This window comes from Triplophysa dalaica, chromosome 15 (genome assembly GCF_015846415.1).
Source record: "Triplophysa dalaica isolate WHDGS20190420 chromosome 15, ASM1584641v1, whole genome shotgun sequence".
NCBI classification, from domain to species: Eukaryota; Metazoa; Chordata; class Actinopteri; order Cypriniformes; family Nemacheilidae; genus Triplophysa; species Triplophysa dalaica.
Window position 1 is genome coordinate 5,408,108 of NC_079556.1, and position 17,649 is coordinate 5,425,756.

General features: G+C 36.4%; 3 protein-coding genes across 4 annotated transcripts; all 3 read left to right on the forward strand.

Moving 5' to 3' along the window:
* Window positions 1-1,328: 1,328 nt before the first annotated feature.
* On the forward strand, window positions 1,329-9,952 carry samd8 (sterile alpha motif domain containing 8). Of its 2 annotated transcripts, XM_056767189.1 has the most exons (6): window positions 1,329-1,486; window positions 3,214-3,790; window positions 7,026-7,121; window positions 7,423-7,540; window positions 8,096-8,246; window positions 8,476-9,952. In XM_056767189.1, exons 2-6 carry the CDS (start codon window positions 3,216-3,218, stop codon window positions 8,778-8,780), a joined length of 1,245 nt encoding a protein of 414 aa, XP_056623167.1. In that variant the 5' UTR covers window positions 1,329-1,486; window positions 3,214-3,215; the 3' UTR covers window positions 8,781-9,952. The 2 variants fall into 2 exon arrangements, with proteins under 2 accessions (XP_056623167.1, XP_056623168.1); XM_056767190.1 differs by lacking the exon at window positions 1,329-1,486 and having other exon boundaries at window positions 1,514-3,790.
* Window positions 9,953-10,823: 871 nt separating this feature from the next.
* si:ch73-288o11.4 (beta-microseminoprotein) lies at window positions 10,824-11,766 on the forward strand. The gene is made up of 4 exons (XM_056767193.1): window positions 10,824-10,882; window positions 11,009-11,129; window positions 11,262-11,367; window positions 11,474-11,766. Exons 1-4 carry the CDS (start codon window positions 10,880-10,882, stop codon window positions 11,586-11,588), a joined length of 345 nt encoding a protein of 114 aa, XP_056623171.1. The 5' UTR covers window positions 10,824-10,879; the 3' UTR covers window positions 11,589-11,766.
* Window positions 11,767-13,271: 1,505 nt separating this feature from the next.
* Window positions 13,272-15,422, forward strand: LOC130436509 (beta-microseminoprotein-like). Its single transcript, XM_056767194.1, has 5 exons — window positions 13,272-13,322; window positions 13,656-13,743; window positions 14,062-14,164; window positions 14,736-14,786; window positions 15,219-15,422. Exons 1-5 carry the CDS (start codon window positions 13,320-13,322, stop codon window positions 15,292-15,294), a joined length of 321 nt encoding a protein of 106 aa, XP_056623172.1. The 5' UTR covers window positions 13,272-13,319; the 3' UTR covers window positions 15,295-15,422.
* Window positions 15,423-17,649: the final 2,227 nt, after the last annotated feature.

Consider the following 17,649-nt stretch of genomic DNA (forward strand, 5'->3'; position numbering starts at 1 on the left):
TGATTCCAAGCTACATTGAAGCACAACAGCGCACTCTAGTGTACAAAGAGAATGAGTACAATGATTTGTCAAGCAGGATGCCTCAAGGTGACTTAACATTATTGCAAGACAAAACAATAACTAAAAATCAAGATGTTTCTTAAGATTTGTTTATTTTGATTACACCTTAACACCGTTCTAACTACACAAAACACTAGAATATTTTTGGGGCCTTATAAAATACATTTGTGGACAACAAGCATTGTAGTCAAGGTTCCGACCTGAAGTATAGTCAGATAAACAATATTAAGGAATGCATAATCATTAAAAAAAACAATGCTTATTTTGTGAAGTCTAACAACTGAATCAAATCACACACTTGCTGTTCCAGAAGATTCCTAACTTCTGAGAAACGTGTGAAAGATAGCAAGAGGGAGAGATACTGTTGGGTGGAGTCCAAAGTAAGAAGTTCACACTAAGTCACCAGGATAAAAGAAACATTTGATTTGGAAATACATCATGGTAAATGCAATGGTGAGGTCATTTATCGGTCAGAAAAAGACAGTATTTCTAGTGATAAAAATCTTGCTATTGTAATAATTCCTGTAGCCTACACTTACTTCTTGGGGTTTGCCATGGTGAACTGGAGAAAAGAAATGTATTGTGCTATATTTCTTCTCTATGCTTCTTTCTTTCACAAAACATGAAAGGGTTGTAAAAAAGTACAGTTCCGTCAATTAATAGGCCTATAGCAACTGTGAAATACAGTCACAATTGAACTTGTTTACTTTTTCATAGGGCTTGAATGCTCTAGAAATACTTCACATGTTTTGTTTACCGATGGCGTCAAACCAAGCCCTAAAGATTAAAGATAATGTCTTAGATTACATGTTTATCTGTACAGGTTGGCATTTCTGTTAACATAGTTCAAGCAGAATTTAGATTTGGACTCACACAAAGTGTATTTTGTGGTTTGAGTCATATTCACATACAGTAAAAGGCCGCAAAAAACCTTTGTATGACACATCGCTTGTTGCTCCCTAACTCTTTGTAAGTCGCTTTGGATAAAAGCGTCTGCTAAATGACTAAATGTAACTAAAATCGACACGCGATTAATTCCGACGTTGGTCGCTTTTTATTGATATTAGATGAGCACATTAAGTTAAGTTGAAGAGAAAGTCATTGTAACAACGAAACTTCAAAAATGACAAAATAAGGTGTGTTCGGTTTCGACAACGATTACGTCATTAGCGCCTCTTGTGAATCTCCATTCTCCGCTGAACCGAACATTCCACGTTTGGACATCCGTGGCCACACCCAGGGGGCGTGGCGTGTGTGACGCGCAGTGTTTACATGCTGTTTGGGCGTCACTGGCAGCATGGCAGTCAGTCAGAAGCAGAAGAAGGGTGATGTGGCGCGAGATCACAAGGCTGGCATCGCGAGCTCCTTGTCAAGGATATTTGAACACAACTCGATCATTTAATTAACGACACGAGCACATAACAGGGTAAGATAGGCGCGAAGCCGATTTGACAAACAACGCCGCACACACTCTTCGACATGCATCGTAGTCCACGGAAAATATTTGTCTGCGGGGTTTTTACACGTAAAACGCGTCTGCTCGTACATCAATATTCCTTTGTTTAGATAAAAGAATTGAATCAGATATTCTTGTTTCTTCTTAATCTGTTCGAGGTCACCCGCTGTGTTTAGTTTGTCTATCGGTATGAACACAAGATAGATGACTGTCCATCTTAACATAAGCTTGAGGTTTTGGCTGGTTGTACCTAAGGTCCAGTTTCACTCTGGTCTGATTAATGTCAACGAGCCCCCGGTGCACCGGACACCGGAGCCAGAGTTCGGACACTGGAATCTGTGGCCACGTGCCAAATGCGACTTTAATAAGCTCTAATTTCCTAATCATATGAACCAGTGCTTTCTGTGCTTGCCTTATTACGTCATGTTTTGTTAGTCTGGCATGACTAACGTTATGTTTTGGATTTTACAGGGAACTAGTTGTGGTAGATAAATCTAATGTTGATTCCTCGAGATTTGGTAACAACGGTCTGTTTGTTCACGCAGCGTTGTGCAATAGGACATTGGATTTTAACTGCGATATTGTTCCTGAGTCAATAACATCTTGGTACGAAGTGGCAGTTCGTGTGTGTGTACACACCAAATGCTTGTGATCATTTTGTTGATAATAGAAATAGACTAGGTTTGATTAACATATAGGTTTTAAGAAGCTCATTCTGGTTTTAGGATATTTGACACTTTCCATTTAACACCGTCCATTTAACAACTGTTCATGTAGAATAGATGTTTCAACATTTATTTGTACTTCTTTTGTATGCTGGAAGCAAGACAATGATTTGTATTGTAAACAGCCGTTAACAAATAAAGCAGTCAGTATGACATGACGTGTGTATTGTGTTGTAAGTCTTCGAAAACCAAATAATACTTTAATGTGAGGAACTTGTCAATCTCTCTCATGGCCGATTTGATATATTTAATTGAACAACAACATAAACATGCAAAGCTGAAGTTAAGCTTTAGACTCATTTTGCACAGTGCATGATTTGTGTATTACTTTTTGCTTTTTTGATGACAACCCCTTTTAAAGCCTCAAGTTCTTTTTATCATGTCAGGAAACCATGTTGATGTATTAATCCTGTACATCATTTATTTGTGTGTGGTTGTGTCAGATGTGATCCCTTGTTTTGTAGTTTCAATTAGGGCCTACATGTATTGGTCGGCATGTTCAACAAGTCATCAACATTATCAGTTCCTGACCGTCTCTCTGTGTACAAATCACAAGCCCTTTGCCCACCATGAGTCACGAACATTTACCAGATATTGTGTGAATCGGTGATTTAAATTTCAGTATCTTGTACGATGATATATTCCCCAACCAGCCTGTTCACATTTCAGCCATTCTTTGAACTGAATACAGAGGTTACACACCATCTCTGATAACAGTCCGAGTGTGTTTGTTATAAACTTTGCACTTTAGCACTGACTGCTACAGAATCAGCAGGAGTAAAGACTACAAGAACTTAGATACAAGTACTATTATGTTCAGACCTTTGTAGTCACAGATATAGACAGAAGTTCAAGCTTTAGAGAGTTATTCAAGGAGATCAGGATTGTGTGAATGAATCATCTGCTCCTTCATATGGATTTATTGTGACTGAATAGATTATACACATGTGCCTATTTTACAATTCTCTGCAGGTATGCCGGGGTCCAGACACGTCGGCGTGGAAGCCTGGAGCACAAAGCAGGTCACCGGCTGGCTGAGAGAACAAGGATTTCGTGAATATGTGGATCTCCTGTGTTCTAAGCATCGACTGGATGGAGCCAGCCTGCTGTGTCTTAGCGAGGCTGACCTACGGTCCCCTCCGCTGGAAATTAAGGTGCTGGGTGACATAAAGAGATTGATGCTGGCAGTGCGGAGACTTCAGAGGCAACACACAGCCCTCGCTTACACAGAGGTCGGCACATCGTCTCCTATGCACAATGGGAGAATAGATTTTGGTAATGGCTCTGCGGACGTAAAGAGAAGAGACTATCAATATAGTAACGGGGTCAGGCCGGCTGCCACGGTCGGTGAGGAGCATGGCAGTGCTTACTCGAACGGGAAGCGTAAGCAGGGTTGTGCTCGGCTGGACCCCGAGTATTGGAAGACGGCACTCGGTACTCTCTACGCCATGCTGGTGTGCGGAGTGACGTCTTTTGTAATGGTGCTTGTGCACGAGAGAGTTCCAGACATGCGGACGTACCCCCCACTTCCAGACATATTTCTGGACAGGTGAGTTGTCGGATGTGTTGAAAGACGGAGCTCTGGATAGGTAAAATATGGGTTGTTGACAAAGCAAAGCGTCTAAAAGCAAGCGTTTAGAAAAAATACGAACAAGGAAGATAAATCGGTAACATTTTTCATTGAAGTTCCCTCCACAAAGCCTTTACCAATGTGTTCATTAATGATTATTAGGCAAGGCAAGTTTATTTTTATAGCACATTTCATACACAAGGGCAATTCAAAGTGCTTTACATAAATTGATCGACAATGAGAGATAAGATGTATCTTTAAAATGCAAATGATTTAAGATCACAAATACAACTTTAGATTTTAAGAAACAATAAAACAGCACTAAAATTTATTTAAAATGTGAGTGTATATATAAAAAGAATAAGCACAGTCCCAGCACAGTGCTCGGGGTATAAATGCACAGCTAAACAAGTGTGATTTTAATCTGGAATTAAAAGAAGCTACTCTTTGTGGACATCTGATGTCTTCTGGAAGCAGATTCCAGCTACGGGTGGTGTAATGGCTAAACGCTGACTCGCCTTGTTTTGAGTGAACCCTTGTCATCTCTAAGTGACTTGATCCTGATGATCTGAGAAGTAGGTTTGGGTAATATTCAAAAAGCATTTCTGAAATGTATTTAGGTCCTAGACCATTGAGTGATTTATAGACAAGTAAGAATACTTTAAAGTTGATTCTAAAAGTAACTGGTAACCATTGTAAGGACCTGAGTATTGGAGTGATATGCTCAGATTTTTGGGTTCTGGTCAGAATCCTGGCAGCAGCGTTCTGTATGAGCTGCAGCTGTCTGATGTAAGGGTTAGGTTAGTAATCCACACTTCTGGTGATGAAAGCATGAACTAGTTTCTCTAAATCTTGGTTTGAGACAAAACATTTAATTCTGGCTATGTTTCTGAGATGGTAGTATGCTGATTCGCTTATTGCTTTGACATGACTGCTTAAATAAGGTCAGACTCTAAAATGACGGCAAGATTTTTTACCTTACTATGTGTCTTTAGACCTCTTAGGTCAAGGTATGTGTTTACCTAGTTAGTTTCATCCTTGTAACCAAATACAATGACTTCGGTTTTGTTTTTATTTAACTGAAGGACGTTTTGACACATCCAGTTGTCAATTTCCTCAATGCACTGGCAAAGAGTGTCAATAGGCCTGTAGTCATTGGGTGAGAGGGTTAGGTAGATCGGAGTGTTATCTGCATAGCTGTGGTAGGCAATTTGGTACTTTTTCATTATTTGGCCAAGTGGGAGCATATACAAATTGAAGAGGAGCGGAGCAAGAAGCGAGCCCTGTGAAACACCACCAGTCATGGCTGTCCAGTCAGATTTATGGTTGCCTATGTTCACATAGTAACCTCTCCCTTTAAGGTATGACCCGAACCATTTAAGTACCAACCCAGAAAGCCCTACCCAGTTCGGCAGCCTATGTGAGAGTATTGTGTGATCTACCGTGTCAAAGGTAGCACTGAGATCTAGTAATACCAGAGCTGATATTTTGCCTGAATCAGATTTCAATCTAATATAATTTATTATCTTTATGAGCAGTGTCTGTGTGTGGTGATGCTGACCGAAACCAGACTGATAATCCTGGTCGCCATTTAAGTTTAAGAATTTGGTCCGCAGAATGAAGACAACCTTTTCAATGATCTTTGCTATAAAAGGAAGATTTGATATTTCTCCGTAGTAAGACAGTAAGGTTTTGTCTAGATTGCTCTTTTTTAGTTGAGGTTTGACAGTTGCAGTGTTTAGGCTGTCAGACGGGAGACTGTAGGGTGTTATGTTGTTTTTTCTTATTATTGTACATTTCATATGGTATGTCACTTTTCAAACCATGTTGCTTACCTGGTCTGATTCCAAGTCTTATGGTGACCTCCAGAATGCCTTCAGATCATAATGCTTATCCAAAGCAGTTTTTTCTTGCTTACCAAGATAAACTCATCAAACTTTTGATTACTTTTTAACACTAAATTCACAGAGGTTGTTTTAAACTTGTTTGTTTACGATGTTTTATTAATGATTCAATTACTTACAATAGTTAATCGAAACCAGAAAACATTAAATTATTATTAATTGTAGAAACAGAATGCTTGCTCACAAGGCTACATCTCTGATGTGAATCATACGTTTAGAAGTATTGACAGCCTTGAAAGTGCATTTCAAAGAAAAGTGGATGCGTGTGAAGTATTCATTCACAACTATAACCCCTACAGTCTCCAGTCTGACATTCGATTTAGTAGATAAATACATTTATTAAACTATTTTCGACATGTGAATTAAAAATGGCTCACTATTTTGCAGGTATTTCGTTAGAATCTCATTTTATTAAAGGTGTTATAAATGCTTATAATGCATTTGTAAATGACTTAATAATCATTAATGAACACATTTACAAATGCTTTATAAAGGGAACCTTCATGTAAAGTGTTACCGATAAATCTTTCTTATCATGTTTTATATTATATTAAGACAGTTTTCAAACTTAGGACACGCAAAGTGTATTTGTCAACAACCGATATATTTACTATATTTTTTATCTAATTATTAGATCTGTAAACATTGTCACAAATTATAATATTTTATAGGATCAATTACTCTAACAGTCCCATTGCAGGGAGGCTATGGCCTACTCTAAATCACAATATTTAAATGAATATATTGAAACCATTTTTTTTTTAAATAAGATAAATGTAGCTTATTTTACATACTGTCTGTCATATGTAAATAAAATTACTTGTTATGAATTGACAGTATATTTGAAAAAAATATATATACACTATTTAACATGCACCAAATATTTGCAAACTTTGTGTTGGTACACATAATTATTGTGAAACCCATAAATACAAATATCCTTGCTGTCCTTCCAAAACCAAAATTACAGCTTTTTAGGAAATAAAAAACTAGTTTTTAAATAAATATATACTGTGTTGTGAGAGTTGAAAAGTACTTCTTAATACTTTATATAAGTTAGACATTTGCAAAGCACATAAAGGGTGACTAATAATTATGATTTATGGAGAAAAAAAAAATCATGAAATATGGAGATACAAGGTTTTGGGAGGACTACAGCGATACATAAATATGTGTGTCTGTATTTTATTATTATTTTTTGTCAATCTTAGATTTTTAAATGAACTTATGGTTTAGGATCATGGACTTGTTTTTCTTGTAGTTAATGACTGTCAAGAATTGACCAATGACTTTTGATATTTATGTGTCAGTGTACCCAGAATTCCCTGGGCGTTCGCCATGGCTGAAGCATGCGGAGTGGTGTTAAGTCTCATATTTCTGCTGGTGTTGTTAATGCACAAACACAGGTAAACCATATAAAAACATACCAAAACCATCAAAAAGCAACCTGTGACTATTGAATGTTAACTGTGCTTTTAGTGCCGTGTAAATATTGTCAAAATAGTTTTATTCTGAGAGACACAGGAGTCCTGTTCAGACAGTCCTAAGGCTTACTGCTATGAAACTAATCTCATGTGAATTTTATTACCATGCTTAATAGAGTTGCTTTACCAAAATGACCTCATACAGTCCTACTATATAAAATTGCACATTGCACATTGTGGATGGATATTTGATCAATTTGTGCTTTCTGTGTTGTGTGTATAGGTCTATTTTGTTTCGCAGGTTGTGTAGTTTAATGGGGACGGTATTTCTTCTCCGCTGTGTCACAATGTTCGTCACATCACTGTCTGTACCTGGTCATCATCTGCAATGTTCAGGCAAAGTGAGTAACACATCCCTCTCTCCCTCTCTCGTTACCTTTTATTCCTTATCCTTTGTTGACATTTATGTTACCAGTTCTGAAGAAATATTATTTGCGTTCATCCCTTTGTACAAATTCTCCCAGTGTTTATGTAGAAATATTTACTTTAAATGTCTTAAAGCAAACAACATGCATCCTTTTTGTTTTCCAATGTATAGCAAATACCAGATTCTTTAGAACACTATGCCCCTTAAGTATATGATGCTGATGTATAAAAAGATTATATACATCAGGATCAGCTCCTCATGTATACAGCTGTGAATTGCTACTCCAACAAAGTTCTTTCTAACCCTAATCTCACTGTTTGTCTTTAATGTCAACACTGACTTTGACAGCATAATATTATAGATTGTGTACACTGATAAAGTGCATTTCTCAAGGACAGACATCAGAAGATAAACATCATTAAACCCACTTATTATGTAGTTTTCCTGGCCAATGTGATTGGCACACAACCCAACTTGCAGGTCATCTGTCCCGTGAGCACGTGTGGATGTGAATATCTGTGTTTTGCAGGTGTATGGTGATATGTGGGCAAAAGTGCAGCGTGCACTGGACATCTGGAGTGGGTTCGGCATGTCTTTAACTGGTGTTCATACGTGTGGGGATTACATGTTCAGTGGACACACTGTTGTTCTCACCACGCTCAACTTCTTTGTCACTGAATGTGAGTACAAGGAGGTATAACTTCTATGATGGATATGTAGAATATCTAGCCGTTTTTGAAGGGTCCTTTATTGGTGGATCAATACAAAATACAATACAAAATCTAAATATTCAATATTATACTTGGAGACCAAACACTTGGACTAGAAAGATGATAAAATCTCAAGTAAAATGTTCTAATAAGCAAAAAAAGAAAGCACTTTGTATCCCTATGCAATGTCTTCTTTTAGATACACCACGTAATTGGAACTTCATTCACACCATGTCTTGGGTCTTGAATCTGTTTGGAATCTTCTTCATCTTGGCGGCACATGAACATTACTCCATAGACGTCTTCATCGCATTCTACATCACCACCAGACTGTTCCTGTACTACCACACGCTGGCGAACACACAAGCCTATCATCACAGCCGCAGAGCTCGTATCTGGTTCCCTCTCTTCTCTTTCTTTGAGTGCAACGTGACCGGACCCGTTCCAAATGAGTATGGCTGGCCTTTCTACAAACCTGCCTTCATGAAGATCCTTTTAGAATAGACCTTCACTATGGTCTCTTGGGGAAAAATTATTTATTGCATTTGATCACTTTTTGAAACTCCTGTCATTAATTACACTGTAAAATAGATTTTTTTTGTTCTGTTAGCTAATTGATCCCGCCTGTTTAGCAGTCTGTACAGTATTTTGAAATGCTCCTTCCTCTATAATTGAGTGCCTAATTTGTCAATATCAGTTTTGTTTGACTGGTGCAGAACGGAGTATTTAGTAAAGCAGATTTCAGGACTCATCAATGAAAAAGTATAACATCAGATCAAATAAGCACAATTTTTAATGCATAAACCATTGCAGTATAAGATATAAGAGAAAGGAATATATAAATAAATATTACTGTAATCTGCATTGAGTTGTTATACTAATACCTCAGTCTTAGACTTAATGTCCTTTGCTGCCTAGGTCGTGTAACAGAGATGTAATATTTGTCTTACTGATTTTGCCAATTCTAATAATTTACTTTTTTATAAATAGTTCCAAACTTTTTTTATGTGACTTCAGGAAGAAATCACAATTTGTCAAAAGGTGTTTTGCCAACAACAGCATCAGTGTTACTGTGAATAACCAAAGATATGTTCAACACTAACATCAACGCCATTATTAAAAGGGAGGTGCTGCATTTTGTTTACTAGTAAGATTAATATATAAAAGCACTATATGTGTATGTTTTTAAAAATATGTATGTGACATTTAATTTATAACATTGTTTCTTTTTCAGTTTTATTTTAATGTAATTTAAAGTCTTATCAAGTTGTTTATAAACCCATAGGTTTATTTTACTGGAACAATAAAGTTTACAAACACTTTTGTACAGTATTTAACAAGATAGACTGTGTAGTTTTTTGGAGGATCTATTGAGAGAAATGCAATATAATATACATAACTATGTCTTCAAAGGTGTATAAAGACCTTACATAATGAAGAGTTATGTGTGTTTATTACCTTAGAATGAGATATTTCTATCTTTAACTTTATCACTGTATGTACAGAGCTGTGAGACTAAAGATGTTTCTAAACTGCTTCTAGATGATTATACATGTTTCTAAACTCTGTCCACATAGTCTTCAGAGACTGTGTAAACCTTACTAAACCACCACGTAACTGTCAATCATTTGTAAAAGTCAAATGTAAATGTTTATTAAAGATCTATAACAATTGCATTATTTATATTTTCATATTATTTGGAACCATTTGGCTCTGTAATAATTTGGCAGACACTTTTATCCAAAGCGACTTACATTGCATTGTACTCTACATTTGAAAGTGAAGTGAAGTGAAAGTGACTAATTTGTCAGTTATGGTGACCCATATCCGAGATATACCTCTGCTTTTAACCCATCCAGAGAGTAGTGAACACACGCACAGCAAGTGGTGAACACACATACACCCAGAGCAGTGGGCAGCTATCGCTGCAGCGCCCGGGGAGCAAGTAGGGGTTAGGTGCCTTGCTCAAGGACACCTCAATCGTTACCCGCCTGAGGATCGAACCGGCAACCTTCTGGTCACGAGTCCAACCCTCTAACCATTAGGCCACGACTGCCCCTTTTTGTTTCTGACAGGGATCAAACCCATGACATTGGCGTTGTTAGCACAATGCTCTTCCAAATGAGCCACAGGAAAGCTTTAGTTTAATTTGAAAATATTTAAAGTTGGTAAAGGTGTGGTAAACCAACACAAAGGGGCAATTGAAAGGTTCTGCTGGTTTGGTTTTTGGTTTATGTCCTATGACCAATGTTTTCTTGAGAAAACCACTTCTGCATAAGTGTTGAATATTTGGCTCTGATCTGATGTTTATTTAACTATTGGCTCAGGTTTATACAATGATTCAGCAGAGATAACATAAAGCCTTTGTACTTTTGAATCCGGTTGTGTTAAATACTGATGTGTACTTACAGTATACAGCACATTCATTTTTAAGTGACATGATCAAACACAAGTTCAAAGCATAAATGTGGCATATCAATGCCCCATGCAAAAAAACATATATCTTTTATAAACACAGCATTTGATATAAAAAGGTGTGAGATTGTCAATGCAACCATTAACTCAAATCCTGATCAGCACCTGCTGCAGACGCATACTTCAACATGGTACAATTCTGAATCTTTTTTCCTTTTTCAGCTTTTTATTATAATTAACTTTACTAGTATTAAAATTGACCAATTCTATTGTTACTTGGCTTCATGTTTTGACGCAAAACCTATAACTCTTCTCAGCTGTATTTCCTGAGACTGGGTGTTCTTTTCTTTGTGGTGGTCTCCAGTAGCGCCCAGTGCTACTTTGAGAGATTTCAAGTAGGAGTTTTACCCCTCCAAGACAAGATGAACCGACCAGAAGGTACCGTACTGAAAACTACTATTGGATGGGATGCAATTGAAAAGCATTTGATTTCCATTTTATTTTCAAGTTGTCTGTCTAATATCTAATAATGATTTAACTAAACGCACTGTATTTTTGTGTATTACACAGGTTGTGTTGATTCTGAAGGATCGACTCATGTCTTTGGCTCTGAGTGGGTCACAGCTGATTGTTTCAACTGTGTCTGCTCAGGGTTTGGCATTAGCTGTTGTAACAAGTAAGTTCATGTTTTTATCTGCTGTACGCTTGAAAATTTTGGGGTTTACAAAAATATTCATTATTTCACTACTGTGTTCATTTTTGTCGGTTCTGTGTGTGCGTAGGATCCCAACAGCGATTGAACTCCCTGCCGAATGCAAATTGGTTGTTGACAAAACCACCTGCTCATACACCATTGCGATGGCTTCAGACCCCATCAAACCATGCATTGCCAAATAACACAATTAAACAGCTGTAAAATAAGACCCTGACTGGCTAAAATATATCTTGTTTTACAATTATATCAAGGTGTTATATTAAAATGATTCAGTAATTAAAATATATATAATCCTAGACGAAACAATCTTTGCTACTGCTTTTGAATATTCTGATCACATCACTGTGGAAGATTCTCTGGATAAAAGACGTTTACAGTACTATGTCACAAGCTTTGCAGATATCTAAAAAAAATGTGATAAAATTTATATTAAATAAAAAAGAAAGGCAAATGCAGTTTATTCTTTCTTTCTGTCTTTATTTTTCTAAAGCAAACCAAGGTTTTTGCAAATTGTGTAGTACTTTATATTAACTGTCAGGGATAGATAATAATTTGTATTTAATTAACGATGAATTAGTAAATAATCACAATCTGTGTGATCATTTTGGATGGTACCAAGGTTTCTTGGGCCAGTTTCAGAAAGGAGGTTGAGAGAAAACTCGGAGTATGTTAACCCTGAAATGAGGGAAACTCTGAGTTTACCGTTTCAGAATGTGAGGAATGCCAAACCCGAGAAAGCGAGGTAACTCAAACTCAAGTAACTAAAGGAGGGGTAACTTATACTCAGAGTCAGTAACCATAGTAACTTACTCCGCGAACCTGACCTGGTCAGGAGCATCTTTTCTTTGGTAAACCCAGAGTTTATTTCGATCTCCTCCCCCTTTAAAACTCAAGTGGTTTAACTCATTGATTGATTCATTAATACAGTCATTCTTGGCACATATTATGATCACAAAGAGACCATCTCAGAGACGTATATGTCATTTGTGCTTTTATAGAGGATTCAGTATGAAGTGGCTCCATTAATTCATTGGGATGTACTTTGATTTCAGGAGAGCGATTTAGGACCCGAGTGGAAATTTGTCATTTATCATTTTTATAAAAACTGTAGCGTTTTTCTTTACAGTGAATTACATATATCAAAATATATCCATCCTCACATGAACAACATCAGCCACTGTATGTGTATTACAGCAGAGCATAATTTTCGATGATAAAATACCTAATAATGTGTATAAAGTGCATGAATAAAGAAATTAATAAATACAGACATACATCTAGAAATGAAGCGATAAAGGTAATAAACAATTAATTTTGACGTGCAGCCATTCGAACTGCCGTTAAGTCTAAGTTTGCATGAGAGTCCAACACCCTACAGGTGTCCTATACACTATGACGTCTCATTCCCGTGATTACAGCACTCATGGCCAGTGAGAACATACATTTTTTTTCTGTTGTTTCATTCATGTAATGATTCATTTATTTGATTATTGGTACATTTATCTATTTATTAATTTAATCTTAAATCTTTTTCAGCACATCAGTAAATCCACTGTTTGCAGAGTGGAAAGTGGGCCTCACTCTCAATTGCTTTCTGCCGCCATGTTGTGGCTTCATCACATGATGCCTCTTTAGTTTGAACTATCAGGAGCTAGGCCGTTTCTATAACAGGATATTAGCAGGCTTTATTTGGCTTTAATTTAGACTTCTATACTAACAAACAGCACATGACCAAAAAAAAGGTGCAAAGAACACGTAATATCAACAAACCCTTAAAGCAAACAATAGAAGGGGGTGGTGATGATGGGGCGCTGGGATTAAACAGCATAAATAGAGAGAGAGAGAGAGAGAGAGAGAGAGGGAGACGTTGGAAGATCCTAAAGCACTTATTGCTCACCACATCTCAGCGCAACATGGTAGTGTACACTTTTACTGCTTATCTTGCATTTTAATGGGGTTTCCTATGAAAAAATGTAAAGTAAATTTTTTCTGCAGTATGGTAAAATAATGATTTCTTTTAAATGTTACAAAAATTGATCTTATGTTTGTTATGTTATATACTGTATGTAGAAAGTGAAACTGTAGGAAAAAATAATCATAAGCTCTCTTTAGAATTACACAGGGTTTGTACAATAAAAAATGAAATGTTATTGATTTTCTAGAATTGTTTTACATTGAAACATTGTGTAATGACATATTGGCAAATGTAATGTCAAATCAAACTTTTATTGTCTTGTTTTGTCTTTCAGCTCAGACTATTAGTGTTGTTGATGGTAGTGGTCTATTGTAACAGCTGCTCCCTTGATGTGCCCAATGACGGTACCACTGATGCCCCAGGTGAAAAATAAGTGTGTGTCCGTCTATCCTTCTGCAGACAAGGATAGTCAAATTTAAACATTAAACTATTGTACTCATTATGCACATTTGCGTTTTGAATCAGTTTAGGGTCAGGGGTGGGATTAGGATCAAGAGTGTAATTAAATTCAGATTCTTTAACTGTCAGATTGAACAACATGTACACATTACATAATAGTTGCATTGACTGCATATATGTCTATTATGTAATAATATAGTTGAATACATCTAATATAAAGTTGGACTATTAATAGTTTATCAAATTAAAATATTTGAAACACACTTCTGTTGATTTTTCAGATTGTTATGACAGTGAAGGAAATTCCCATCCGATTTACAGTGAGTGGAGCACAGACACTGAAAGATGTGTATGTTCCACTCTTGGGACCCTCTGTTGCCCAAGGTAAAAGCACTATACATCTTCGTGCAAATTTTGTAATGCTTTTCTTACAGTACTTATTTTAAATAAGGTTTAAAGTATAAAACAAAAGTCCTTATAAATGAAACCTTTTAAATATCTAGTTATTTGGACATTTTTGGAGAATGCTGGTGTATGCTTGTTAACAAAAGAACTACAATATAACACTCTTACAATGAAACAGCTTGTCTATATTGCTTTTAGAGAATAATATATGTAGCCTGAAGTGGGCATGGGGACTAGGAGTGTCTCATAGTAAAAACATAATGATTCTACTGTGTTTTAGTTTAAATGAAACAATGTGAAGTATATAATCTCTTTGTTTGGTCACAGAGTCTGTTTAACGAACATTATTCTTTTTTTTAGCAAAATACTGCGATTTCAAAACAAATCATTTGAATATTATTTCAAATCAAAAAGTGCCTTTCTGTGTTGTCTAATTTCTTCAAAAGACAAAAAAATGCCCTTTCAACATAATATGCATACATTTGGTCTCCAAACACGGAGAATCCCAGACAAACAATTTTAATCTGCCAAAACATTTGTGTCTGTACAGTTTTAACAACGTAGGCGACTGGGAAAAATGGTATGCTGAGCATTTTGGGGGGTAAGTAAATGGAATTATAGCATTTTAATGTGTTAAACATCTTAATCTGAAAACATGAAGGTGCCCAAAGTTTTAATGTAATAACCTTAATGGCTGTGTACACCGAGGTGCATTTACGCGTTTAAAACGGCAGGAGCTCGGCTGAAAAGGCACGCTGCAGGCACAGCGTTCTGCCCAAAGCTGAGCATTTTCAACTCTGGGCACCCGGTCGAACGCCGTCGGCTGCAGGCGTAAACGCCTCGGTGGACACAGCCCCTTAATGTATATTACCGTTCAAAATGTGAAAATTATAATGCAAATTTGTACTTTAAATTAGACGTTTGATTATAAAAAAGTTTTAGAAAATATACAGATGTAAGATATTATTAAACATCACATAAAATAGTGGAAACATCATAAATATGCAAAAACCTGCTTTGTGTGTCTGAACAGATATCTCCATGGGAGCAACCAGGAACATGAGTATGGAAATCAAGTGACTGGTGTGACTGACTTCATTGCATATTGATTGATTGCATATATATGATTAAGGAAACTCAGCTGTCCTACTAACATCCTACAAATGTTTTGACGTAAATAATTCTCTCTCTCAAGTATCTTTGCTACTTTGTTAAAATAAACACATACTAGCATGCATTTGTGTTTAGTTGTGCACTTATTAAAAAATAACAAAGGAATTTTTGTGGTACATCTTTCCTTTCACAAGAGGGCAGTACAATGATGAGTGAAAGAGCTGATTCAAAGAGTCGGATAAATTATATTATTTAATAAGCCAAAATATTTAAATCAAAAATTAATTAAACATCAATTAATCGAATGATTAAAAAGCTAAGGAACTATATCAGAAGAATTTATCAGGTAACCCTTAGAATGTAAACACACATTTTATGTCAATAAAGCAGTTTAAGCAAGTCAGAATATACTTTTAGCAAAAGTCATAGAATATCGTAACATAACAAAGCCTAAAATAGAGCTTAGAATCTTTATATTTATGAAGGGAAAACATACCACAGAGAGTTATCAGTTTTTAGGCGGTTTTAGTGCATCATCCTGCCACATCAAAAATAAATACATTCATAATATCAAAACAAAAAGGTTTTAAGCTGAGCAAATAGAGTTAAAACACCGAAGCAGAACGAAGCAGAAGTTACTTCAAAGATAAAAGAGAGATAAATGTTATGTGTTACACATGACTAGCAGCTGGACTACAACAACCCAGATATGAAAGAACTTTATAAAGACAATGCAGCACATGTTTCCTGCCACACGGGGGCAGTGAAAAAGGGATTGACGCACAGCACACTTAAACAGCTGAGTGAAGCTCAGCAGAACATTTACTACAGAGGCAGCACATTGCAAGGATGTGGATTCAGATGAAAGGAACAGAAAAGAAAAGAGCAGAACATAAATGAATAGAAATACAGACAGAGAAACATATGCATGTTGCAGGTGAACACCTGAAGTTTGCTGAATCTTTTCCCTGCTGTCGAAGAACAGTTCGCTAAAGAAGACACAGGTGAGTTATTGAAATGCCACAAACACACACAAATACACCGTTACACAATGTGTTCTATACGTAGATGCTAAATTTGTATATTATAAAATAATAAATTATATGTGTAGCACCATGTCGGATCTTCTAACAAGAAGAAATTTTGAATTAACTACAATTTTCTTTTAGATTTATTATCATAATTATCCAAATTCGGTGAAGTTTGACTCATTGTGACCAAGAATGTTCATACAACTCACAGATCGATTCTGTAGTTAATTTTTTTCAATATTTATAATGCTCTTGCTTGACATTGCTATAATCACGTTGCAATATTAAATAGGCACGGCATTATATGCACATGTTACTACTCCAGTCCAAACAGACTGAAAAAGCTTGTAGTGACTTGTAGCTGATGGACTTGTTGACATTGACTGAAGCCATTTGGTGTTGCCATGAAATGAAGACAGACAATTTCACACTTGCGCACACACACACACACACGTTCTCTTGTCAGTATTAGTGCAGACAGAAGCTAAATAGTGTCATTCTAAGCCTTTTTTGTATTAGATTAAAATCAAAAAGAAAACATTTATTTATCTTGGGTTGTTTTGTATCTGCATCATATCACATACTGTGCATATGATAACATCAGTATCAATGATCCTTTTTGGACGTGAAATTTAGTTATGAGAAAATGTAAACAATGCACAACCACACAAACTCCCGGGCTGCAGTGAGATTTCTATCAACTGGAATCTAGAGATTTTTTTATGTTTTCTATGGTTTGGTCAATGTGACATGTATCTCGCCTCGGGCTAAATCCACACCTGCGAGAAAGAAAAGATGAGATTTGGAGGAGGATAACAAAAAGGAGAGACAGAAAGATGGAAAGAGAGTGAGAGAACAGGAGGTTAATATGATCTTCTGCCCTTCTGAGTCCTATTACAGGTGAAGAAAAAGATTTGACGATATTAAAGGAAAAGATGTCAGGTGTAAAGCAGGTTAGATGTGGCTCTTTCTCCCCTTTCTGTTTTCCACACAAACAGACACATAAATGTGACATAAACAAGCTATATTTGGACTTGAACCTATATAGCCTGGCTCTTTGTTTTAGCATGTTGCATATGTGTTAAAGGCATAGTTCTGCAATCATTAACTCACCATCAAGTTTCAAACCCACCTGTCATCTGTGGAACAGAAACGATGATGTTAGGCTGAAATTTGCGTCCGAAAAAAAAATATGACCTCACGTCAATCATATTTACACACTGCCTCAGATATTTGCCTTTCTCATAAAAATATTTCGACTGGGTTTGATTTTCTGTGTTATTCGCATTCGTGGCACACATTTTGAGATGCGTTTTGACA